Source organism: Neltuma alba, unplaced genomic scaffold (genome assembly GCF_004799145.2).
Source record: "Neltuma alba isolate B1F8T4 unplaced genomic scaffold, ASM479914v2 tig00003893_pilon, whole genome shotgun sequence".
Taxonomy (NCBI): domain Eukaryota; kingdom Viridiplantae; phylum Streptophyta; class Magnoliopsida; order Fabales; family Fabaceae; genus Neltuma; species Neltuma alba.
This window is the reverse complement of record NW_021633470.1, coordinates 892,434-918,369: the sequence shown is the minus strand read 5'-3', so window position 1 is coordinate 918,369 and position 25,936 is coordinate 892,434. Positions and strand designations below refer to the sequence as shown.

The 25,936-nt window shown below is 38.6% G+C and overlaps 3 protein-coding genes, 1 long non-coding RNA gene and 1 pseudogene across 6 annotated transcripts; 1 reads left to right on the top strand and 4 right to left on the bottom strand.

Annotated features, from left to right (window-relative positions):
* Nucleotides 1–362: 362 nt before the first annotated feature.
* Nucleotides 363–4,045, top strand: LOC114742874 (RING-box protein 1a). 2 transcript variants are annotated; one of them, XR_003739914.1, is made up of 6 exons: nucleotides 363–584; nucleotides 680–730; nucleotides 866–925; nucleotides 3,015–3,086; nucleotides 3,180–3,283; nucleotides 3,576–4,045. XR_003739914.1 is itself a non-coding variant. In XM_028931102.1 (5 exons), exons 1-5 carry the CDS (start codon nucleotides 455–457, stop codon nucleotides 3,215–3,217), a joined length of 351 nt encoding a protein of 116 aa, XP_028786935.1. In that variant the 5' UTR covers nucleotides 363–454; the 3' UTR covers nucleotides 3,218–3,505. The 2 variants fall into 2 exon arrangements, 1 of the variants encoding a protein (XP_028786935.1); XM_028931102.1 differs by lacking the exon at nucleotides 3,576–4,045 and having other exon boundaries at nucleotides 3,180–3,505.
* Nucleotides 4,046–4,134: 89 nt separating this feature from the next.
* LOC114742877 (uncharacterized) lies at nucleotides 4,135–6,083 on the bottom strand. The gene is made up of 3 exons (XR_003739915.1): nucleotides 6,064–6,083; nucleotides 4,974–5,888; nucleotides 4,135–4,213 (listed from the first exon to the last, which is right to left on the bottom strand). It is a non-coding gene; the product is annotated as an uncharacterized LOC114742877 (long non-coding RNA).
* Nucleotides 6,084–8,993: 2,910 nt separating this feature from the next.
* LOC114742873 (ubiquinone biosynthesis protein COQ9, mitochondrial) lies at nucleotides 8,994–12,404 on the bottom strand. Of its 2 annotated transcripts, XR_003739913.1 has the most exons (7): nucleotides 11,927–12,404; nucleotides 11,473–11,580; nucleotides 10,217–10,378; nucleotides 10,012–10,109; nucleotides 9,812–9,909; nucleotides 9,492–9,565; nucleotides 8,994–9,381 (listed from the first exon to the last, which is right to left on the bottom strand). XR_003739913.1 is itself a non-coding variant. In XM_028931101.1 (6 exons), the coding sequence occupies exons 1-6, from the start codon at nucleotides 12,230–12,232 to the stop codon at nucleotides 9,301–9,303; spliced, it is 903 nt and encodes a 300-aa protein (XP_028786934.1). In that variant the 5' UTR covers nucleotides 12,233–12,394; the 3' UTR covers nucleotides 8,994–9,300. The 2 variants fall into 2 exon arrangements, 1 of the variants encoding a protein (XP_028786934.1); XM_028931101.1 differs by lacking the exon at nucleotides 9,812–9,909 and having other exon boundaries at nucleotides 9,938–10,109; nucleotides 11,927–12,394.
* A 2,253-nt stretch (nucleotides 12,405–14,657) lies between these two features.
* Nucleotides 14,658–16,796, bottom strand: LOC114742872 (pollen receptor-like kinase 3; annotated as a pseudogene).
* A 1,356-nt stretch (nucleotides 16,797–18,152) lies between these two features.
* On the bottom strand, nucleotides 18,153–24,538 carry LOC114742876 (kinesin-like protein KIN-7B). Its single transcript, XM_028931103.1, is given in 19 exon segments — nucleotides 18,153–18,583; nucleotides 18,786–19,090; nucleotides 19,753–20,694; nucleotides 20,815–20,848; nucleotides 20,850–20,950; nucleotides 21,123–21,232; nucleotides 21,797–21,891; nucleotides 22,195–22,322; nucleotides 22,408–22,467; nucleotides 22,845–22,912; nucleotides 23,171–23,252; nucleotides 23,362–23,475; nucleotides 23,644–23,709; nucleotides 23,712–23,746; nucleotides 23,853–23,868; nucleotides 23,870–23,943; nucleotides 24,119–24,259; nucleotides 24,262–24,392; nucleotides 24,421–24,538. Coding segments are annotated over 18 exon segments (2,784 nt in total). The 5' UTR covers nucleotides 24,347–24,392; nucleotides 24,421–24,538; the 3' UTR covers nucleotides 18,153–18,255.
* Nucleotides 24,539–25,936: the final 1,398 nt, after the last annotated feature.

Below are 25,936 nucleotides of genomic sequence, written 5' to 3'. Positions count from 1 at the left end.
TTATAATTATAAAATTAATGAGATAGAATATTAAACTTTTTATTATATTTTTTAATTTATTTTAGTTTTATCATAATTTTTTATCACATGTAATTGAGGTAATTAGTTTTTTTGAAATTAATAAATTAAGAAATAATAATTTTGATATGAATATTGCAATTAAAAAATAAAATAATCTAAATATAGAAATAAAAATATATTTATCAATTTATAATTACCCCTCGTTCCTCTTCTTATAACTAAATAAGAAATCTCTCTCTCTTTTTCCTTCCTTCTGAAGAAACAAAACCCATAACTTTTTTTTCCTCTACTCCTTTTCTTTTAATTAACCTCCCCTCCTTTCCTCTCGCCGAACCAAACAAAGCCTAAAGCAGCGCGCGCATTAGGCATTCTTTCGAGTCTTGATCGCAGAGCGTAGAGTCGGAGGACATTCGAGTTTTGTGGAAGAAAACATATGGCTACCATGGATACCGACATCCCGATGGTGCAAGCCGGTGATTCCTCCAGTAGTGCTGGCCCTTCTTCCAAGAAGCCTAAGCGTTTCGAAATCAAGAAGTGGAATGCTGTTGCTCTTTGGGCTTGGGGTACCCCTTTCCTTTATCCTAACCCTAATTTTTTTTCTCTTCCCTTGCTCCGTTCTTCCTTCCGAATTGTTCATTCCTTGCTATTCCCATTACAGATATCGTCGTTGATAACTGTGCGATATGCCGGAACCATATTATGGATCTTTGTAAGTATAGATTAGCTGCGTTTTTGAACTCATTAACTGCTCATCCTCTTTAACCCCTCAACTTTCGTGATCCTGGACGTTGGACGCATGCAAACACTCTTACTCTTTTTTGTTTTTTTTCGATGTGACGTGCAGGCATCGAGTGCCAGGCTAACCAGGCTAGCGCCACTAGCGAGGAATGCACTGTGGCTTGGGGTATTTCCTGAAATCCTACGACAGCTTAATCCCATTATGAATCAAAGAATAAAAGCGCACAACATTGAATTTTTTGCCTTGCTTAACAATTTTTCTTTTCTAAATACTCGTCACCACTTCAGTGCGGGCTGCAGAGTGTGGCCTTTAAGTTTTAACCGCCTTATTTTCTAAATAGCTATATGATTTAGGTCTTGCGTTTTTGTTTGACTATAGTTGATGGATGGTATGGTGATTTCCTGGTCTTGTTTGTCCTTGCTGCACTATGATACTTGGCCAGTTGTTTGAGAGTGTTGTAATTTTTCCTGCTATGATACGTTTGTAAATTTTTTTGAAAGTGAATTGTGATGTGACCTCTGTTGTCTCTGTATTTAAGCATCATATAAACTGTCTGTAATGCCTATATGTTAGATTGTAAATGTAAATTTGTCAAGATATTGGTAACTTATGTCCCCATTGGCAGGCCAGGCATAGCATTTAAACACCCATTAACACACTCTCTGTGAAGATTTAAATACGAATAGATGAGTCACAAAATATTTTCACTTTTTTGCTTTGCTTCATCCGTTAATTTTGATGCGTATGGGAATAACCTACATGGTCGTCCATCACGAAGTGAAACTTGCGGAGACATGAAGACAACTTTCGAGATCATAGAACTTTATAAGTGTGGTTTATTCATTCTCTTACTTCTCATTCAATAATACTTTTGGTTCTAGTTGCAATGACTTTTGCAGTTTGAATGTAGTCTACTCCTACCTTATATCCAGGGAAAAAAGTTTTCACCTGACATAGATTCCATTTTGCCTCGTTGGGATTGGGGAATAACTCTCGGACCTGTATTTTCAGACCTCTTGTTGTTCAAAATGAATTCGAACTAATTGTGATTGTGATATCAAGTCATTTGCCTCTGTTTGCTGGCATATGCCCCCTAAACAAAAAAGTTTGAGGGTGAGGTGGTAAGTTAATTTTTGTGGTATATGCGTTCATTTGCAATAAAGTTATTGACAATACGAAAACCACTTGTGCCTTTCTCATTATTATGTCGGATGTAAATGCATGTATATTTATAATGTTTAGGATAATTGTTTCCTGTTGGTGTCATTATCAATTTATAATTAGAACAATGTTACACTGGGTTAGAAAATCAAAAATAAAAAATACATAATTTATGGATCAATTGTAACTGTTTAGTGTTTGTTGATTCAGGGGTGTTTGGCAACCCTCAAAAGTGCTTCTCAAAAACATTTTTCCGTAAAACGAGGCAAACTCCTCCACATATTTACTTCGTAAATCGTAAAAGCACTTTTAAAACTATGGTTTAGCTTCCATCCAAACGCCTCTTGAGTTTTTATAAAACATAATGATTATATCTGTTGATGTTGATAAATTTTGTGATGAGGTGAAATCATAGGTATCTTTCTTGCTATGATGTTGGATGTAATTGTTTTTATGATGATTAAGATGACCGTCTCCTATGATGTTGTTATCAATTCGCAATTCCTCTCACTGTTTTATCTAATACATATATTGCTATCATATTATAACTTTGGGTATTCTTAGTTTTTAGCTTTATGGATTGTTTATGATTTATTTTCTGCTTTTGTTAGGTCAGATAATTAAGTTTATCTTGCTGCATTATTAGACTTGTATCTTAATTATAGAACATCAATATATCAACATAAAGGGTTACCGACTGCACTATTCACAGGCTGTGGATAGCACGAATCATCTCTTGAATTCTGTGTGATGCGTTAAGTCCATGTCTCAATTTGCTTAATGCGAGGTTATAGCCCTAGTTATTATCAGTTAATTATAAAAACACCGTCAGTTTTCTATTCCAAATAAAGGAAGGCCCTTTCTTTGAACAATGAATTGTAGTTTAAATTATCAGACTGGGAGTATCTATTAAGAGCACCTTAAATTTAATGTTATCTCTATTGTCCTATTGCCTTGATCATTTTCCACCTGGTTGATTCCTGATTTGCTATATGTAAATGTACTTTTTGGATCCGCTTGTTTATGTAGTTTATCTCAACTTAGCAAATGCAGGAGTACTTAAACCGTTGCTCTGGGTTTTTATCTTACGCAGGGGTTTGTAACCATGCCTTTCACTTTCATTGCATTAGTAGATGGCTCAAGACCCGTCAAGTATGCCCTCTAGGTATGTGCTTAATCCTTTCCATCTCTTCTCTACTAGGATGCTATGAATTCCAAGTGCTTTTCTGATCTGCTTGTTTTTTCTCTGCTGCGACAGATAACAGTGAGTGGGAATTTCAGAAGTATGGTCACTAGAAATTTCATTTGGTTGAGCTCCTTGGATATTTGGACCATGTATCTTATTTATGTATCTTTAGTAAGGTAGTGTTGACAAAAGCTGGAACATTTACTTATCTGCGGGAACTATCCCCTTATTATCTGCTGGGTTATTCAAGGCAAGACTTTCGGTTTTATGACTTTGTAGAGAGAGGGTATCGAGTGAAATATCATTTGGAAGTTTAAAAATGTATCTTATCCCTAACAGAAGTCATAACAAGAATGGTGGGGTAATAGAAATTATCAAGATTTTAAGTTGTTTTATCCTTCCAGTTTTCTTCTGCAGTTACCAGATCTACATCCGTACACACTTCTGACTTCCAATTTTCTTCTGCAGTCTACTTGCTCGATTTTTTCTTCTGCTTTCTTTCGGCGTATCCTCTTCTTTTCTCTTTTGCTCTTTCCTCTGCTCCTGCTAATTCACCCTTGGATTTCTTCCGACAATCGAAGCCCTACATTCTCTCCCTCACCATCCCGGTCCCTGGTTCCTTCTTTGGCGTCGGAGTAGGCTGATGGTGGTGTGTTTAGCCACTGAAGAAGGTATGGCAGGCAGTTTATTGGAAGGATGATTGCTGGCAAGGGTCGGGCAGCACTAGGAGTTATGCGGCCGTCGATGTGGTTGTCTTGGCAGCTTTCTTTCATAGGAAGCGCCATCAGAATATTCGATGATCTCAGAATGGATGTATTTGTAAAATATCCCTATTTGTTATCGTTTAATGACAATGTAAGATAGAGATTGAGTAATGCTTTGTAGTTTGCAGCCTCAGAATAAGGAATCAAGAAATACCTGCAAGGTGGACTTTTGAACAAGTCCAAAGGTGATGAATTTTTGAACTTGACTCTTTCTCGAGTTCTATCCCACTCGATGTAGCTCTGTTTCCTTGTCATCATCGTCCAATCTACGCTTGGTCGAGCTCCCGCTCGCTACTCAATGTTTTTAGCATTAATTAGCTAGCCTCATTGGTCCTGGGTCTTCTGGTCGAAAAAAGAAAAACTGGCCCTCGGTCTTTATTTATAAACTCTAAACTCTTCAGCGAGCAACGACGATGATTGGGAAAAAAAAATTTAGTAAGGAGTTTATTACTAAAAACAAAAATTGTGAGTGTCTAATTAAAAACTCCATGAAGTATAAGAACGAAGGAATTAATTTTTTTCTTTACTAATTTGAAATTGGACCTTTCTTCAACAAAAATATTACCTCATCCTCAACAATATAATTTAAGAAAATAAATATTTTAAATTTAAAAATAAATTAAATAATTAGGAGGTGTAATATTTATCTATGTTAATTATTTTAATTTTTACAGTTTTATAATGTATATACGTATTATGTTGGACATTTTCTTGCTTATCTTTTTTTTTTAATATTTACAATAATCATACACGCATGAATTATAGTTTGATTATATGGTTCAAATATAGTTTAGAAACTTAAATGTAATTAGCAAATTAATCTACCTCTCAACAACTTTTTATTAATGTCAGTGAATTAGTATAAACTGAGTCACTGACTTAAATTTAAAAACGGAAGTAAGATCAATAGTTAATGCATTTAATAAAAAGGAAAAATGATATTTAACGACTTGTTTTCTCCTAATAAAGTTTATGACAGATCATTTGGTTAATAAAGTATAGTGAATATGACTCGTATTTTAAGATGCCTGATAATATTTGAAAGAAACTATATATCTGATTGAGATGCGCAGTTAAACTTAAAAAGAGTTACAAAATTTACCAGAAAGCACAGGTGGTCAATTCCGAGGGAACACATTCCTTTGAATTTGCGAATACCAGCAACACAGGGCCTGAATGGCTTATACTGCATGTAGTGTACTGAATGGAAGGACATTGTTCTGACTTCTGCGTGGTGAGCGCAGTTTTGCAGGAAGAAAAGGAGTGGATAGCAGTCGCACATGTTCCTGCCACTTCTATTTTAATCAAGCATCACCTTTCACGAAGCCCTCATCATCAATTCAAATTTGAAAACGAAAACGGTACCTCCCCAACCCCACCCAAGTAAAGGTCTATTGGCAGGGAAGCTGGGCAGGGCTGACAAAATAATATGTACATGTTAAGCAGAGCCCAGCACAACAGGCTTCAGCAGCAAGGTTTACATTTAGAAGAAGAGCATATGAAGGAGCTCAGAAACGCAGAAACATGAAAGATCCGGATTCCTTGGGCCGTTGGAAGTTGGAATTTCATTTGGGATGAAGGTTGAAGGTGAGGCATCATCATGATGTGCGAAAGAATTGGAAACTAGCAACAGAAACAGCAAGGATTCCAGCAGGAGTTTGTACAAGAGCAACGGGGGCGAAGCTTTGGGCAGGTGGGACAGGAGCAAGAGCAAGAACACTTGCAAGTGCAGCAAGAAGGGCAGGAATCGCATTGAAAACTGCAACAACTTTGAGGGATACAGCAATGCCTGCGTTCGCAGCAACTTGATTTTGGACAAGACCAACATGTATTACAACAACCTGTACTGCTACATCTACATTGTTTTGGCCAGCAGCAACAGCGGCTCATGCATGCAGTCCAACCGCTTCTGCCCCCTTTGCTCTCACAGCAGCCTCGTCTCCATTTTAGTTCACCACAGCAGCACCCTTCACAACACCAACACCACATCCATGATAGCTTCCAACACGCCATCCCACTGCGCATAATTCACCCATATGTTCAGTCTCCTATTTAAGCCAAATCAAGTTTTATCTGTTTATTCAGCATAACTACTGTATCAGCCTACACAGTTCCTAAACTTTCATTCCCATCGCTATGGGCTTATACAAGTATAGTAATCCATATCGTACCGAAAGCCCACAAGATGTTACCTGAGCCACTTCCATATTCCACAACTACTCAGTAATTGAGTGAACAGGGGAATCATATACTAACAGTCCCCATTGGCCATCGATCCCAACCTTTTCACACACAAGCTGCGTCGTCTGATATGATGAAAATTTATACATCATGCGCAGCATTATAGAAGGCTTAGTCAGCCCTAATTAATAAGGTGAATGGATATGAGAACAATAGAGGACATATTACACAACCCGAGCGATTAAGGGATAAGGCAAACATGTCCTCCCGTGCCATAGTTTCAAATGGGACAGCAAGTCCCATAATCAGCAACCGCAGTTCAGAGACTCTGCAAGCGAAGAGGTTGTTTTAAGGCTAACAAAGTTAATCGAGTGCGGCTAATCCTCGCCCATAAATTGAAGCACGCTCCCAGTTCATGCAGTTAATATAAGTTCGTCGAACGAATGATCTTGTCTCATAAGTCATGGCAGAGATTACCGGCGAACAACATTTTCACAACTCTGTTCTCGTTACTGAGGTATGTTATGTGAGAACTGTCAAGGAATAAGCATTCCAAGTCGCTATATCGGATGGTTCAATAACCAAGATCTGGAAATGACACTGATGTACGACGCGCATATCTGCCCTATATTAGAAAGTCGAAACGTTGAAAGTAGTTGCTTTCAAACAATCAGCACAAGGGCATGCTAAGACAAGAAGAATTTAAGAAAGCTGAAACCCACCTCAAGAAAACTGATCTCTCTCTCGAGCATCTGGACCCTGGCGGTCTCGCGGCGCTTTCCGTACAAATCAGGTAGTCCGGCGGCGACTTGGGGGACGGAGGGGGCAAGGAAGGAACGGAGGGGGAGCGGGCGAGTTGAGCACCCAGGGCGAGAAAATGAAACAGACAGAACAAGAAATGGGGGCAGGAAGAGGAGCAGGGAGGTAGTAAAAGCGGCAGTACTTGTTGATGCAGAAGTGACAAGGGGGGTACAAGTAACAGTAATGGCATTGGCAAGTGACAAAGAAGAAGCGCGCAAATCAGGTTAGGTGCGAATACCATACGAAAAGAGTGTGGCAGAGGGCAGTAAATAGGGTGGCTGACAGAGGATAGTTAAGACCCAGAAGGCGAAGCGGAAATTGAAAAGAAAAGAGGGAAAGAGAAGAAAAAGAGAGAGAGAAAGAAACTTTTGCAGAAGGAACAGGAACTCAAATAAGAATAAGATAATGGAAAGGCAGCGAAAAGGGGGTGATAATGAGAGTAGAAAGGGGAATCAGTCATAATTTACGGGGTAAGTAGAATAAATGACGAAGGATATATCAAAGTTAAAAAAATGAATCATAATTGGATAGAACAATTGATATCGATGATGGAGAAGGGGGGTAGTAATTATAAATAGTAAAGACGGCCGGGTGAAAGGCTGCAACTGCAAGTGTCTGTGTACGAACCTATTTAAAGCAAGGTTGAGGGATTTTGATTGAGATTTACCGTAATGACTGGGGTGACTTGAGGAGAAGGGATTCTTCCCCCCCCTCTCTCTCTCTCTCTCTCTCTCACACTGGCATGGCTCGGTGTTGTTTATTGCTCTGAGGGAGAGCAGAGTAGCAGAGACAGAGTCGAAGCGAAAAGCACGATGGCAAGACCTCTCAGGGCCGCACGTGACGGCTGAATAGGAAAGAGAAATAATCTCTCTCTGTGTGTTTTGGGCCCCTTCCACGAATTAGCCCTCATTTTCATGCCCTGCTGTCTTTATACTCTCCTTTTCAAAACTGACCTGGCCGCTTATTATAGTTTGCAGTATCAATTTCTGAAAAAAAAAAATATTGTTTGCGGATTTTTTTTTAATTTTTAATTTAGTATTTATAAACTTATTTGATTGACACCAGGAAATTTTACAACTTTATTTGATTTGTTAGTATCATTAGTCTCTGTACGAAAAGCTAACGGTGCAAATTACCTTTTTATAACGTAAAGTAGTCATTTAGTTTCTAAACTTAAAATTTTGAATAAAAACCATGATGTAATGGTCTCCTTAAACACGTATGACGTTGATATGTTAAATGCTAATTTGAATATCAATCTAACAAGTAAACTTTGACATCGAAGAACTAATCTAAGACTGCATCCATACGAACAACCCATGTTCGATTTTGCCAATCTCAATTTCACCTGTTGTTCCGGGACATGCTGTCGTGACCACCACCGCAACTAAATCTCTCCTTGCGTATGTGGGTTGTGATTGTAACCGTAAATTCAGAACCATTTTAGTCCGTTATTGCTCTCTTGATAATAAAATTCAATCGGTGAAGAAGTGTGATGGGAAGATGTCTGATGGCGTGGAACAAAATAGAAACGGCAATGACTGAGTTGGTACGGGAGGCGAGGCTGTAAACGAGGCAAGCATTTCGTTATTTGGGACTAACCAAACTACGCGCGCGTTGCGGGACCCATCTGAGATTTTTGTTTGTGACATAGATACTTATATAGACATATGTTCCGGGTCGAAGTTCGTTGCTTTAGCACGTGCATTTGAAACCCAACGTTCTGGCCTGCCCCGCATGATGTCTTGCAGAACATTCACTCCCTCTCCCGACAATTTATGGATGCAAACCACGAAATGCATATCGAATGCAATTTGCTCGCCGACATGAACGACCACTTTTATCTTGATCACACGCGCACATCTTTTCTGCGTCCAACCCTCTCGCAGGCATGCTATTGTTTGGTACATGCAATCAACTGTCATACTGCTATTGAGGTGCAAGAGGGAAAGTTGGTAACCAACCAGCTTCCTTTGTCCAGGACCATGTTGCAGGCTTTCATCATGTATATCCGTTGCTCAGTCACTGTTCTTGTCTATTTAATTTCATTGTTTGAAGTCGAAGTGGCTCAGTTTAGTTTCTTGGCCAGAGGCTGTCTATTAAAGATGCTAAAAGAAAAATTAGAGAAATGCATCTAGTCCTGCAAGATGGTCCAAGAGTCGTGGGAGTACCAGGCTCTTTTACTGAATTACAAATGCATAAAAAGAAAAATCTTTGATCAACAAATTAGATGTAGTAATAACCACACTGTGTGTAATTGTGCATAATATTGCGGAACGTAAAGATGGTAGATTAAAAGGAATAGAAAAAAAATGAGGATTGCATTTGCCCTCACTCACAGCTAGCATCGCCAAGGGCTAAACATTCATGAGAATGAACCGTGTTTAAAAGCATGTCATGGGTTTCTCAGCGACCGAGAAATGAATGCTTGGCGCAAGCACCATAATTTATCCCTTAAAAACTTTCCTAACAAACCCTTGCAAAGAGCTCCCCATCCCAGCACCCACAGCTTCTGCCAAATATTGTGCCTGCAATGATTATCCCAGTTGAGGAACTCGGAAATATGCCAACCACTTTATTTCCAGATAATGAACTTGTATACTCAAGGAACCAATCACAGTAAGCAATGGAGCATGACCTCTTGAATGCTTTTCTTAAGATCAAAGGCGTCATTCACGCGAGCATCCAGGAAAGCCCATGTGTCACGAAAATCTGCCAGAAAAGAAGTCACGTCAGTATGGCTACTCCAACACAAACAATTAATAGTAGGGTCTGCACTGGTTTGGATGTATAAAAGCTAAAACGAATCAGAACCAGGTCGTCGAAGAAGAAGTGTCAGTGCCCTTTTCGCTTGATGTCTACTTAGACAATTATCAAATTTATTGCCATACGAAGAGCAAATAAAACAGTCTCAACTCACGTTTGTGAAACGTTTCAGAAGAAAAGGTAATATTGAACCTAGTTAATGAATCAATTTCCAAAAAGTGTCCCAGAACAAAAAGCCAAACCACCAGGATGGAAAGTGGATAAAGAAAAATTGCCAGCAAATCCAGGTCCTGAAAGATGAAGAGCAAGAAAATAAACCTGGAGATTTATCTGTCAGCCAATAAATCTCAGTGGTTGAATATATTCCTCCGAGGACAGTGCGCTTGACATACCAATCAATGTCTGACGCAGTATCACCAGCTGCATGCCAGATCTCATCAATAAGCATAGCCCTCTGCTTAAAACTTGTTGGAAAGTTGACTGGTTGTGCCTGTGCAGGATTCATTTATCACAAATTCTAGACTCTTTCATCTCTACAAATGGAAGTTCCAAGTCTGTAACTAGGAGAAAGGAGTCAAAAGAATTAGACAGATAGACCTGAATGCTAAGAGCTTGAGGCCACGATGATATATAGGGAGCTTGCATTTCTAGACGAATTCTGACAAGTTTAAAGATGCAATCACTGGGCGTCAAGTTTTTTAACCCCTCATCCGAGTCAATTCTATCGACAAGCCTTTGTAAGCAGTCATCCATAAAAAACTGAATAGTTCAAAATATACACAGAATAGTGTCAAAACAGAACAACTCATGAAAAGAAAAAACTCTTATACCAGCAGCATGACAATCTGTCATAATCATTAAGGCTTAACAAAGTAAATGGAAAGATAATTTATGCATTAAATCCCATAATTGAAAAACCACAAGTACTGCTAAGCATCATTGTTGACTCTTGAAATGGTGAATCATTCAAGGTTAAAACTCATAAAATATGATGTCAGTCAGAATACAGAGTGAGAGATCCCAACAATATTTTCCCTTCCTTCTACCATTTTAGCACTCATCCTACCTCTGGAGATATAGTCTTACCAATAAGGGAAGAGAGGATTGATTGCTGCAGAACTACGGCACAGATCAAATCCACGCCATTATACATTCATAGTTAATCCAATATCGTAAAACTAAATTGGAATCACGGTATGGGCTGTTGAAATTACATTATTAGATATGTTTACAGCTGACAACAGTAACAGCCAACATTCTACCTTAACTTGGCATTAAATGAGCCGCTTTAGTTCTTCTAAACTGGAGTTATTAAGTAATGTGAGATCAATCTTATTGTTGGATTGTATTGATGGCGACACCCTGTTAAGATATAAGACCAATGGGCCTTAGTCCAGCTGTCACTAGCTGTTATCTTGTTAAGTTATAACTAAACCAATTAGAGAAATAGAGTTTAGTAAGGGCAGTCTCGAGCTCTATAAAAGCAAAGCTTGTACTAAATATTCAGTTGAGTTAATGAATAATACAGAGCATTATTCAATTCTCTCCTCTTTATCCTCTTAAGCTGATATTTGTATACACCCAACATCACTAAACACGTTCTCACCAAAGGTGAGGTGATCGAAATACTACTATCCAGTCCAATCCGTAAGACGAGGTGGCAATCACTTGTAAATTGCAAGCAGCAACAAGCGTTAGGACAACGAGACTGACAGAAGGAAGTATATCTAGCTTTCCTTCTCTGTCATCTACATTCAAGAGATTTAATTACATACACTTGCAAGAGGCATTGAGGTTAACGACCAAAGCAGTGCTTAGAATAGCAAAGAATAAAGACAGAAGACAGAAAATACCTCAACCAACGCTGCCTCCTTCCTCGGGAATGATCCAATGATCGAAGGTGACAGGCCAACGTCCCTTGCTCCAGCAATCAACGCTGCTTCGGTCCATCCCAGTTTTATCTGCAAGACGTCCAACGAGAGCCATAATTTATTATTAGAGCTAAAGTTACAAATCTGAGTCATCCTTGGATTTCTCAGCCGTGGTATAACAATAATCGCATAAAAATAAGAAATGCAGAATTTTAGTAAGCGCAATGAAGTGTCACCAGGGTAAAAAGAATTTTGAAAAGACGTGTGCGACGGCATACAAACCCACGTTTGGATTTTTCTCAGCGCTTTTCAGTTCACAAAAATATTTTGGAATCCTAACTAATTCACAGATCCACAAATCGACTCTCTTATATTTCCCCCCGGAACCTATTGCCAACAGACAGCATAATAATAGGAGAGTCCAGAGTGTACGAACGACGTGAGGAACGGAGGCTTGAAGCACGCGAACATGCTCGTCTTGATACGTAGCTGTCGGTGTAGGGGTCTCATGGCGTTGTGCGTGGTCGGAGGAGGACGATGAAGACGAACTTGAGGACGAAAAATTAAGGCTTTGGGGGCGGGGCTGATAGTTGGAGCGGTGATCAGAAGATGGTTCACTTTGAAAAGTGGAGAAGAGATGAGAGCGTAGGAACGAAGTAGGAGAGCAGAAGTAGAATCCGTCGGAGGCGTAATTAAGAGACGTTGTACGGGAGAAGAGCCTTTTGGCCGCCGTTCGATACATGTCGTGGCGGTGGCGGGGATCGGAGGAAGCGGAAAGAGTGACGGGGCGGTGGGATTTTGTTTAGGTTTGTTATTGTTTGGGAGAAGATCCGCAGGCGCAGTTCCACGTAGTCGCCACGCGTGCTGCCATGTTACTAACTTCCCTACCACCCATGAACCTTTCCCCAGGCCCTCCTTCCCATGACGATTTAACTTTTACTCCTACCCCCAGAAAAATTTTTACTCTCCCAGTTACTATTATGGGAACTAATTATAAAATTAATTTTAATCTTAAATATAAGATATATTTTTTATATTTATTAATTTTTTAAAATTATTCTTATTAATACTCTCTCAATCATAATTAAATATGAGAGGGAGCGAGAATATAATAAAAATGATTAAGATATTTTAGAAAAAACATGTTATATTTGTTATAATTAATTAACTTAACTAACTTCCTTAATTTAGTCAAATTAGTTAAATAAGTCTTATATTAGAATCGGAAGAGTATCTTGTATCGTCCACTGCATGGATCTTCAGATTTGAGTCATTATCCACAAATGCTTATAAATTAGCTATGTATATTTAAATTTTTGTTAATTTTATTTATATTTATAAATTAGTTACTTAGCTTATACTCCTCTGGTTTTTAATATAAGACTTATTTAACTAATTTGATTAGATTAAGAAAGTTATATAAGTTAGTTAATTATAAAAAAATATGACATGTTTTTTTCTAAAACATCATAATCATCTTTCTTAATATCTTCCTTCCCTCTTCTACTTGATTATAGTTGAGAGAGTATCCATAGAGGTAATTTAAGAAAATTTGATAAATATGAGAAGTACGTTTTATATTTAGGACTAAAATCAACTCAATAATTATGTCCTATATTAAGAATCGTATGAGTATATTTTTAACCAAAAGAAATGATTAAATTCAAACCAGTTATCATTGCTCTAAATGCTCTCCTTTGCTTTTGGTTGGTATGTAACTTTCTCAACTAGCTTAGCCAAACACATACATTACACGGTAATGCTTGCTTTGTCAAGTTGATAAATTTACCAAATGAAATTCTTTATGATGAAGATAAATTCAATTGGAATCGGTTTTGAGATAATGCATTACATTGATGTTTAGAAAATCCGACTTCTGGGGTTGTCAATGGAGCGTGATTCTTAATATGATGTGGCAGTAGACTGTTGTTAATTATGTGGTCTGATTAAAAGCATTGAAACAAGAATGCCGTTGATTAATTACAAAGAAAATATAATATAAACTTATTTTTAATTCTAAGATCTAATTTTATAGTAGAACTTGAGGTAATATAAAGTACTACAAACTAGAATTCATATTGAAGACCGAAGGCGCGTGTCTTAAAATTTGATAAATATGAGAAGTACGTTTTATATTTAGGACTAAAATCAACTCAATAATTATGTCCTATATTAAGAATCGTAATGAGTATATTTTTAACCAAAAGAAATGATTAAATTCAAACCAGTTATCATTGCTCTAAATGCTCTCCTTTGTTTTGGTGGTATGTAACTTTCTCAAATAGCTTAGCCAAACACATACATGACACGGTAATGCTTGCTTTGTCAAGTTGATAAATTTACCAAAGAAATTCTTTATGATGAAGATAAATTCAATTGGAATCGGTTTTGAGATAATGCATTACATTGATGTTTAGAAAAGAAAATTTCCGACTTCTGGGGTTGTCAAGGAGCGTGATCTTAATATGATGATGTGGCAGTAGACTGTTGTTAATTATGTGGTCTGATTAAAAGCATTGAAACAAGAATGCCGTTGATTAATTACAAGAAAATATAATATAAACTTATTTTTAATTCTAAGATCTAATTTATAGTAGAACTTGAGGTAATATAAAGTACTACAAACTAGAATTCATATTGAAGACCGAAGGCACGTGTCTTGTCCTGTGTTTGTCCTTCCAATTGTCCGAATCTCAGTTCCACACATTCATCTGTAAAATCCTATCTCTATGTTATCGTTTTCATTGTTGAAACTGGAGCCTGGATCCATAAAACACCCAAAAGGAAGACGTGCTTATGTTAAATAACATGACCCTAAAATTGCAATTCATTGAAAGATTAATCCATCCATACGCTCAAGTCACCGTATAGAATACTGTTAGTTCAATGATGATGATCAAGTCGTCTTTTTTTTTGGGGGGGGGGGGGTTCAAAAGGATGATGATCATGTCTAAACTCATCGCAACACGGGTTAATTAGTAAATTGGATCGGACCTAGCATTATTCGGCCAAGATTTATATATCTATATCTATGCATTTTATTACGCGTTAAAAATCAAAGCAACAGATTGTATTAATTATGGCTGCATTATTTGGGATTTGGGTTGAACTCTCTCCCTTTATCTAAAAAGACTTGGAAAGTTCAGACCTGTATTGACATGCACAAGAATAAGAATTTTACAAAGAATGAGGGAGAGAGACGGAAGCAATTCCTCAATGTGAGAATGTATGGATGAGGAGGGGAAAACTGCTAGTTCCATTGTGCGCGTGTGTCTATATATGATGACTCCTAGCTTCTAAAAATGGTCTAAACGGGGCTTCAAAGGATCAGAAATGGAGTATAATTACAAGAAAGGATGGTGTTAGCAGATAAGCGACTGTACTTATCATCAGCATCATTCCGGAGAAGATCCATGAATTTATATATAAACCTACAAAGCATGCGACCGGCCGGTTGCTAGACTTGAACCTCCTCTACCCTTCTAATGGCCTCCCCTAAGTTAAGTCGTTGATGAGGATTGGATTCAGCGCAACTGGCGCCGAGCTGGAGAAGTTGCAGCATGTGATTTAGGTAGTGGGTGTTGTTAGTTTGAATATCAGGATCTATCAATTCGGCTTCCCTTCCCTCCGCGATGGCCGTCAGCACCCACTGCACCACATCGGTGCCGCCCTTGCCATTGCTATGATACTGAGAAGGGAACTTGCCGGTCATGATTTCCAGGATGATGATCCCCAGGCAGTACACATCCGTCCTGCGGGACACTTGCTGGTACTGTATGTAGTCTGGAGTTTTATAGGCAAACAGCGCCTGGGGAGCATTGTTTGGGTTGATGAGCGGATGAAAGGCGAAGTCAGTGAGGAGCGGCTCGTACGTATCTCAACAGAACATTGCTGGACTTGAGGTTTCCGTGGGGCAGATCATGTGATCCGAATTCAGAATGCAGGAAACTCAACCCCCTCGCGATTCCCTTCACAATCTTCAACCTGGTGGGCCAGTTCAGGTCGCCGTGGCATGTTCCTCTGTCCCCGTGCAGTACATACAGCAGACTGCCTTTGGGCATGTATTGCGACACAATGAGCTTCTCCTCCTTGCGATAATGGTAGGACAGAGGGGTGAGTATGTTGGGGTGTCTGATTCTGCCGAATTGTCTCATCTCGGCATCGAATGAATCTCTGCTGATCTTGTTGATCTCCCTCATCCTCTTCACCACCACCGACAGCCCATTGCTCATGGTGGCCTTGTAAGCTGAACCAATGCCGCCGTTCCCCAACACCTCGGCTGCCGCCTTCATCAAATCCGGCAGCCCAAACACGCCCTTCTCCTCGTTCACCATCACCAAGTCCCCTATCGCGTTCCTTTTCGAAACCGAATTCGACCCTTTCTTACTTGATCCTGATGTCCTGCTGTGGTTGGAGCTGGGCACATGCACTTGCACCACCTCTTCCCCTCCCCCGTCTTTTATTCCTCCCATATTCCTGCCGCCCTCTCGTCTCCTCGCCGTCTTTACCAATACCACTATCAACATCGCCACCATCACAACCATTATAACCATTATCACCACCCTCACCCAATTACTACTTTGTTTCTCCCCGCTCCCTGCTTCTTGCTGCTCCTCCGCCTCCTCGCACTCCTTCTCCACTACTTTCCCGCACAATCCTGGGTTTCCAGAGAAGGATTTCGCGCCGAACTTTGCCAGTTCATCGGGGATGGGTCCTTCCAATCGGTTGTTGGAAACGTTGAAGGACCGAAAGTGTTGGCTGAGAGACGGAATGGCTCCCGAGAATCCATTGTCCTCAAGGCGCAACTCCACCAGCAAAGGGAGCCTGGCCAAAGAGTTGGGTATGTCGCCGGAGAAGTTATTGCCGGAGAGGCCGATTTTCTTGATGGCGGCCAGGCCAGCGAAGAAATCGGAAGGATGGGGCCGGAGAAATGGTTGGTGGTCAAGAAGAGAGCCTTGAGGGTGGTGAGTTTATTGAATTGGGGGATGGGACCAGAGAAGGAGTTGTTAACAAAGCCAACGCTGCGGAGGCCAGGGAGGCGGAGGAGGGCATCGACGTCAATGTTGCCAGAGAGAGCCATGTTAGAGAGGTGCAAACCGACGACGAGGTTGTTGGTGCAATAGACGCCGAGCCACTTGGTAGAGCAGGCAGAGGAATTGGGCACCCAGGAAGAAAGAGAGGAGGAGGGGGAGAAGGATCGTTTGAGTTGGAGGAGGGCGTCGTCCTCGGAATTGGAGAGGCAGGTGGGGGAAAGAGAGAGTGAGGAGGAAGAGAGGCAAGAGAAGGATAGAGCGACCAGCGGCCATTGGCGGGAAATGGACCGCTGTTTCTCTGAGGAGGGCTTATGCCGGAAAATGGCTTTTTTCCTTTACACACAATTACATTCCCTCCTTCCCAATAATAGAATCCCCAATTCCTTCCTTCCGATCTCTCTGCTCGCTCCTTCCACTTGTCTCTTCAATTATTTCTCTTCTTCTTGCCTATTATTTGCGCCATTTCTCCTTTCACCCCCTCCCACTACCACTCCCACTCCCCCTGCTCTTTTATTTTTCACTTGTCCAACTAGTTCGCCCATCGCTCCATGCTCGCGCGCGCGCATATGGCCGCAAGCCTTGTAGCATTCTTTGATAAACCTTTGTAAAGCATTTTGCCTATTGCCCACTATCATATCCATCGACCTCATCATCTACCTTGTTTATAATGATTTTGTAGTTCTGTTTTGATCTGTATTATGCCTTAATACTTATACCGGGAACCAATTAGAGTATTGCTGGCAAAAGGGAAAAAAAATTATTAATATTAATAAAAATATTATCTATCTATCTATATATATCACCACCTTGTTATTGGGAATCAACCCCTCATTGATCTCTTTCCAAAATATTTAAGGGAGAATTACAATGAGGTGCAAACAAAAAAATAATTAAAAGACAAGTCTCGGAAGTTATTATTCTCAGACTTGTTATTATAGGTTGTTGAGATTATTATTGAGACTTTTTAATAATTATTTCTTTTCTGCGAAACTTGATTGTAATTCCTTCAATATTTAATTTAATGAAGGAGTGATCCGGAATCTCATGCTTCTGGTCTTATGCCTTTGCAAAATATTGTACAAAAAAAATAGATATATTATGCAAATTTCAAGTAACATAAAAGTATTTTCTTAATATAGGAAGAAAATGGGTAGTTTTTAGTCATGGAAGTAGGCTTCATGATTGTCTGGGTCATTCATCCCACCGGCACCACTTACTTCCTCTGAAACGAAAGCAAAGATATGAAACCCCAAAAGTCAAAACTGATTACTACGGCCCAACTAAACCTCCTCATCCTCATGACATATAACCTCAGGAATTCGCCGTGAAGGAATCCGGGTCAGAAATGTAGCTTTTCAGGTTATGCCAATTGGGTATTTGACGAGCCATCATAATCACGTTGAAAAATTTCACGGCCTCCTTTCCAGACGGATGCCTGCATTACGTCATTTTTATGGACTGAAGCAGTAAACATTTTTTGCCCAAATTTTACATCCTTGCTTCAATTTTTTCATAGCTTTCTTAATTATATGACAGAATTGTAACAGAGAGACACTTTGTTCTTGAATATTCCGCGCTTCACAAATGAAAAACATTTGTTATTAAGTTCCACCCCGCTATATAGGATTTACGAGATCATATAGAAATATTTTGCACTCTAATATTCCGTGCTTCACAGGATGTACCTTTGACCAGTAGAAAAGATAAATGAAGTGAAAACGACAAATTTGTGTCATAAATTCAAAAGATTTGATATAAAGTTCCAGCCCGCCCATGTTTTCTTATCAGAAGGGCTGGCAAAGTTCAGTTCGAACATGTCCTTGCTAAGATCTTCACCAGATCCACAAAAATCAATGAGCTTTGCTACAACTTCCGCACTTTCTTGTACATGTTGCATGTTATATGGATCACTCCACAATTTATTCACCAGCTGCAGCCTCCTTTGTTTCCCTACTGCTGGAACTTCCCATTTAGCAAAAAGCAGTTCTCTTTCCTCGGCCGTAAGTTTAGAGTTCACTCGCTTAGCTAGATACTCCCTTTCTTGCTTAAGAGCTTTGATGCTGCATTTGATTCAACAAACCAGCGGCAAATGGTTAAAATCATTTTATATTCATGTTCCCTAATCTATATCATTAACTAAAGTAGATATATGAAAGTACTTTTTAAAAATGTTTTTTTTACATACACCAAACACTTCCTCAGAACAAACTAAAAGAAAGAAAGATTTTCTCTTTTTTTTTTTTTAAATAGAAAAACTTATACCTCGCAGAAACCGAGCCTGCAGGCTCGTCCCCTAAAAGTGCAGGACTAGCATTCCCTAGCTCTGCCAGGTGTTGCTCCAGCCATGTCAACCTTCTCAGTTCAACCTCCAAATATATCTGATCAGAAGGGTCTCCCCTTAACAAAAGATAAAACTGAGTGCGATGTACAAGCGAAATGTGGCATAAATGCCATAACATGACTATTTGTTTTCTATTCTCTTCAAACAGAATATGCCACGGTATGGGGGATCGTGCGCTTGCATCTACTCCTTCATTCACAAATTTGTTTGCTTCAAGCTCCAAAACCTACAAGGGGAAGATCAAAATAAGTACAATCTATCGGACATGCATCATCCGCAACATTTGGTATTTTATGTTAGTGGCTAACCCTTTGCTGCTGCTTTTGAGTAATACGGCTGGACATTTCATCAGATCTTTCTTATTTTTAATCTCAACTAATCTATTTTTTTATTTTTTATTTGGAAAAATGAATCTACTTTTTACATTTTAATATTTGTTTTATTAAATGAAACGTAATATCAAAATACTTCAAAAAAATTATCCTGTGTGCTGTGTGTGTCTGTGTTTGCGTTGTATGCAGAGCTCCAAATGACTCTCAAATGGCAGACCTCTTGCTAGGTGAAAAAAGAATTATTGCTATAATCTAATTATCCATGAGTCAGCATAAAAAGGGAATCTGACCATCGGAGCACCACAAGGATAATATGCTCTAGCTGTGCGTCCTGACACACCCTGATGGAGATGATTACTTTATATTACAGGCCAACCCAGAGATTGGCATCCCATAAGGAAGTTTGAAACCCATAAGAGTTTCGACGTAAGCAAAGGTTGAAAGCACGAAGTATTTCCAATGATATGAGAGAGAAAATGGCGCCACGTCGTATTGATATTAATAAAATAATTATGGTGGGTATCTCTAGAATTATTTGATGGAAAATAAATTTTACCTGGCAAACCAGAAGCTGCTTTTGGTAATTCAGTTTCGCCACCAGTTCTTTTAACTCAGTAACATAAATTCTGAAGCTTCGTATATTCTCCTCAACGGCATTCTTAAACATCTTCTGAATCTTTTTAACATTCATTGACTTCGATTGCTGCATAGTTGGACTTCCTTCCGTTGAAAGAAACACGTCTCTATGTGACCTTAGACATTTATCGCTATTTGTAAGAGAAATGTCATTTTCAGGTGCCTTGTTCTCTGTTTCATGTTCCGTGGCTCTAGAAGAAGATGATAAAGGTGAGCACGGGGCTCGTATTATATGTTGCACGTTCGGGCTGTTGCTTAAACTGAAAGGAACAATTTTCTTCTTTTTCGCTTGGGTCTTGTTCTCTGGAGTCCCTTCCGTACTCGGAAAAGATAAGACTAGCTTGTCAAAGGATTTTTGAACATTCTCTAACTTCCTTTCTAGAGATGCAATAGTATTTCCTTGAGACTTCAATCGAGAGATCTCTTCCATCAAGTTGGCTTTGTCCGCAACCACAATATTTTCTGGGGTGGAGCTGGCCACTAGCATGTCTTTTATTTCAGACAGAACTTTCGACATAGCTTCAGCAGTTTCTTGATTTCCAAATTTGTGGGCCGCAAAATCTTTATGCAGATTTTCAAGTGCCCGATTAGCATCCTCACAGAGCTGTAGCTGCCGATTCTCAAGCTTCCGGATTTCAGTAACCAGTGCGGATGGATCAGGAGAAGCCAGTAGTTTCTTCAGTACTGCATGCCTGCCTACTGCTTCTCTTCGTTCTTGAGTATGTTCACCCGGAGTCGATTCATTCTCTACAGGAAAAGAAAGGCATCTGACCACTTGACTAGAAGGCTCGTTTTGATCTAATCCCTGCAACAACTTAAACAAGTTTAGTTGAGAGTAAACAAAAATCCTTGACCACTCTTGCTACAAGGTAATGAAAAGCTAAATGCTCCAAGATACAAGAACACAATAATCCGTTTAGAAGATTAGGGGAGGTCATTCCAAAATTTAGTTCAGCCCGCATGAAAATTACCACAAGCATACCTGTTGAATTTTCAAATCTTTTTCGCTAACAAGACCTTAAACATGAAGATGAAGTTAGTTCTGGGCTTCGCAACTCTTCTTCAAGCCTTGCCACTTCCTTTTGCAGGTGTTTAACCAGTGTTTTATCCGAAACAATCTGCGCAAAAAAACACCCTCAGCTTAAACTGGCTATTTTAATATGATGAAAATATCTCTTAAAATACAATATGAAGTGCACTAGGTATTAGGATTTCATGCAAATGTGAATGCATCAAAGTTAAAAAAAATGAATCTCTACCTCACCATCAATTTAAGGCATTAGACCCTACCATGTTTACTTGAGCATTATTAATGACATCCTTTGCACTGGTTGCAAATTTTAAAGTATTTCTTGTCTGATCCACGTGACTTAAGGCTGGACTTATAGCACATATAATTGCTGTCCGAGCATTACCCCCAGCGAAGACTGCAAAATTCTTGTAAGCTTTGAACCTCTATATGGTATGTGACCACGTTCTCCACCACTGTATACAAGGGACTCAAAAGCTCAAAGGTTTTAGATTTAAACAATCAGAAAAGGCGCCCGTGTTTGCAGAAAGTAGGCAGTTAATATAGCTAGCTTTTCACTCAACAGAAAGCAACTCAACAAGACCGTTATTAAAATTGGGGTTCTTTTTTACACTCAAGTTTTCATCAACACCTCGGGATTTTTAGTTCAAAAAAACAATCATCAATAAATTTATGAGTAATCATTTTGTCCCAAAAGAAATATAATAACAAGTAGTTCCATATGCATTGGGACATTTTACAGATATCTAGAGCTGCTAACCTTAATTTCCTGATGACTGTTGTGAGGGTCAATAACTTCGGTTTCTCTACCTCAATTTAAGGCATTAGACCCTACCATGTTTACTTGAGCATTATTAATGACATCCTTTGCACTGGTTGCAAATTTTAAAGTATTCTTGTCTGATCCACGTGACTTAGGCTGGACTTATAGCACATATAATTGCTGTCCGAGCATTACCCCCAAGCGAAGACTGCAAAATTCTTGTAAGCTTTGAACCTCTATATGGTATGTGACCACGTTCTCCACCACTGTATACAAGGGACTCAAAAGCTCAAAGGTTTTAGATTTAAACAATCAGAAAAGGCGCCGTGTTTGCAGAAAGTAGGCAGTTAATATAGCTTTTCACTCAACAGAAAGCAACTCAACAAGACCGTTATTAAAATAGTTGGGGTTCTTTTTTACACTCAAGTTTTCATCAACACCTCGGGATTTTTAGTTCAAAAAAACAATCATCAATAAATTTATGAGTAATCATTTTGTCCCAAAAGAAATATAATAACAAGTAGTTCCATATGCATTGGGACATTTTACAGATATCTAGAGCTGCTAACCTTAATTTCCTGATGACTGTTGTGAGGGTCAATAAACTTCGGTTAATGTGGCTGCCGCCTTCCTTCAATCTCACACCACTTGTCTTTGTTTGAGAGATACGTTCACTTCCAGCAAGATCCACCAGGTTCTATATACACTAGGAATTCCAATAAGTATGACTTATTGCTACGAAAAATTTCAGGTCAGAATAAAGTAGATATAGCATACCAAACCAGACTGGCTAAATAAGACTTCACACGGCCTGAACTTTCCCTTAGGCTGCTCTCTATGGTCTGATATACATATGTACATAAAAATAAAAATTTGTCTAATGCAGGTAGAAATATGAGAATAAAAAGTAAATAACGATTACACATCAATAAATACGGAGAGCCATCTTTAACCTCTGGCTTAATTAGAAAAAGAGAAATGAGAATATTGACCGAGTCTAAGATTTATTTTATTGACCGAGCCATCTTTAGCCCCCCAAGATTTATTTTATTAAAAGCTACCTTTATTTCAAATAAAACTTATGCAGTGCCCGGAAGACTGCAAGGATGGAAAAATATAGTAAGCTTTTGGGCTGAGAGTAGCTAAATGATTACTCAGACACTAATTTGCAGGCTATATTTCTATGAAGTTGTGATAAGTGAATACAATTTGAGCATACCAGCCTGATTATTTGATGCGATCTTGAGCTTTTATCATTTAGAGCAGTTTCTCCAACTTGCCTTTGAGCTGCGGATTCAATGTTTGTGAGAATAATGGTAACATGAAAATAATCCAAAATGGCAAAGCCATTAATGTTTTCCACATCGAGTGCAAAGTGAATGTTATTTTCTGCAACGGCTTCGCTTGATGTTATACAAAGGAAATCGACTTCAAGCATCCGCCGTAGTCAAATATATAAATATTACTATTTGCATTGCATGATGACAGAGACCGCTCAAGAGAGAACTAGGAAGCCTCTGATTCACACAAGACAATCTACGTTACCTTCACAGATGCCGATCAAGTGCCTTAGATGTTGACCATCCTTGGCTACTTCTTCAGTTAGTCTTTCCACAACAGTCCCTTTCTGTATACCAAAGAAAAATCAACAAAAGAAAAGAAAAAAAGAACCGTCTATAAAGGATATGCATACAATTTACTAGCAAATCTCATATAAAACTTCTTGTTAACTATACCTCAGGATCATCCAAGAGGCGGAGAGGGCCGGATTCACGATTCAAAAGGTCTATGACCATCTCATTATAAATTTCCATCCCGGAGACTCTTAAAATAAAATTCCTTCCTGGTGTCTGTGAGATTGATATAAAAAGAGAACGTTCTTAAACACAGAACTTTTTCGCCGTTAGACAACGCAATCATATTTTGTTTATGGGATTCATTTTAGAACAGCTCCACGCTCACTGACCTCTCATCCAACAAGAATATTCTATTTAACTTGGGTATCAATCGTAACTTACATTCTCGATAAACATGTAAACGTCCCGAATAACATTTTCGGTTATGCCTCTCATCGTGAATGTCTTACACCACTGCTAGTCTGTCCATATGCAAAAATTGTCGCTGCAGTGTCAAATGAATGGACAGAAATTAAGAAGGACCAAGGGGAAGTTTTTAATATGCCCCATAAACAACTAAACATTAAAATTTCAAGCTTCGAAGAAGTCACCATTAATTCCCGAAACCCACTGATAGAGCAACGTCCCTAGCTCCATCTTCATAAACCCTTTGAGATGAACTTGTAGGAGCAAAAACTTTATCTAAGTAAAAACAAACTATTTTATATAAGCTTACTACAAAAAATGGGGAGAAAATGCAATAGTGATCTACAATAACTTACAGTTGCCAACCAGGTTTTAAAAATTATACATCCTTCCTGTTAACAACCAGAAAGATGGCAATTAAAAAAACGAGACGTTTTCATGAAAGACATACCGAAGGTGTATGACGTCCCAGGCCTCTCTTGATTTGGATTCTTGAAAACAATGGTTTGCTCATCCGAGCAATCCCAAGCAATTAGGTCGTACCTGGCTTGTTCCTTCCGGTTCAGTGGCCTCATCCGAACGGTCACTAGTTTTTCTCCTCCCGAACTTTGGGACCACCAGGAGTAGATGAGAAATTCCGTTGTATCTTAGACAACGGCGTTGCTGGTGTTCCAGCCATTGTGTTACGCCTTTGGCTCAGGTGCAGTTGTCTGCGGATTGGAAAGCTACGGAAGAAAAACCAGGATTGAATACCTAAAAAGTGAAGAGGAGGATCAGGTGTCTAAATCTCGACGCAGTCTGGAACTGCTTGGCGCGTTTCAAGATTTCAAGAAAGAAATGCCCTGAAGTGCACATATATTAGCAGGGAGAACTGAGAAATGACATTAACTGCGCGCTCACTGCGCAGCGGGAGGAAGGGAAAGGGGAGAGAGGAAAGTAGTAACGGTTACCGAGGACGCTCTTTCCGTTCAATGCGCGCATCAGGAAACGATAAACGGACATTTTGAATTCCTGGGACCCACTGCGGACTGGCTCCGGATGGACCGGTCACGGGCCGCGGCACGCAGAGCGCCAGACTGTTGGGTCCGCTATCGGGCTATAAAGCCTGCTTGGTTGCTGCCAGCTTTTTTAGAAGAAAAGGGAATGGGATGGAACTAGAAATTAAAACAAAATAGGACTTGGATCCGTTTGATAAGAAACATTACATATGGGTGATAGGGATTATGATTAAGAAAATCTATTAAAAAAATATTTAGTATGAAAGATTACTGTTACATGAAATTAGAGAAACCTATATACTCCTCCGGTCCTTATTATAAGACCCAATTTGACTTTTTATTTGGTCCTTATAAGACCCAATCCATTTTCTCTCTTATATTATGCATTTTTTCCAAGATAATCCTTCTAATAATGATAGTTTTAGCCAATATACTTAATTAGCAAGGATATTTTAGGAATAACAACACTTATTTATTATAAATAACTAACTTAACTTACTTCCTTAATCTCCTCAAATAAGTCAATTGGGTCTTATAATTAGGACCGGAGGAGTATGTGAGATTAGTCCAATCTCACATATATGGGTTTATCTAATCTCATGTAGTAAATAATTTTTCATGCTACATATTTTCTTAATGATTTTTTTCAGTGACAATTACGGTTCCTATTTCTCATTTTTAATGTTTCGTATCAAATATAACCTCAAGATAAATGGGTAGTAAAAATGGCATCTTATATATTTTTATGTACTTTAATAATTCAATTAATTTAATAATAGGATAGAAGTTTGGAAAAATAACCAAAAAAAAGACCCAAAAATTAAAAAATTAAATATAAGAACCATTTACAAAATTGTTGTCATTTACTAATTAATTATCATTAAAACCAATACTAATATTGTAACAATCTATATTTACAATTTTTCTATTTTCAAGTTTTTTTGTGATTTAGAAATTAAAAGATTAAAATATTCCTAACTATTAAAAACATTTTACATCAAATGATTTTTTTCATGAACAAAAATTCAAAACCAACCGGTCACAATATCAGTAATACTCCTCCGGTCCTAATTATAAGACCCAATTGACTTATTTGAAGAGATTAAAGAAGTAAGTTAAATTGGTTATTTATAATAAATAAGTGTTGTCATTCCTAAAATATCCTTGCTAATTAAATATATTGGTTAAAACTATCATTATTAGAAGGATTATCTTGAAAAAAATGCATAAATATAAGAGACAAAATGGATTGGGGTCTTATAATTAGGACC

Bases quoted from the DNA above. Each gene is read 5' to 3' on its own strand.
- LOC114742874 (XM_028931102.1), top strand. From the start codon at position 455: ATGGCTACCATGGATACCGACATCCCGATGGTGCAAGCCGGTGATTCC. The intron at 731-865 runs GTAAGTATAGAT...TGTGACGTGCAG, and splicing joins GAACCATATTATGGATCTTT to GCATCGAGTGCCAGGCTAAC. The intron at 926-3,014 runs GTATTTCCTGAA...TATCTTACGCAG, and splicing joins GGAATGCACTGTGGCTTGGG to GGGTTTGTAACCATGCCTTT.
- LOC114742873 (XM_028931101.1), bottom strand. From the start codon at position 12,232: ATGTATCGAACGGCGGCCAAAAGGCTCTTCTCCCGTACAACGTCTCTT. The intron at 9,566-9,937 runs GTTTATTTTCTT...CTTTTCTGGCAG, and splicing joins GCTGACAGATAAATCTCCAG to ATTTTCGTGACACATGGGCT. The intron at 9,382-9,491 runs GTCATGCTCCAT...TAATCATTGCAG, and splicing joins TTAAGAAAAGCATTCAAGAG to GCACAATATTTGGCAGAAGC.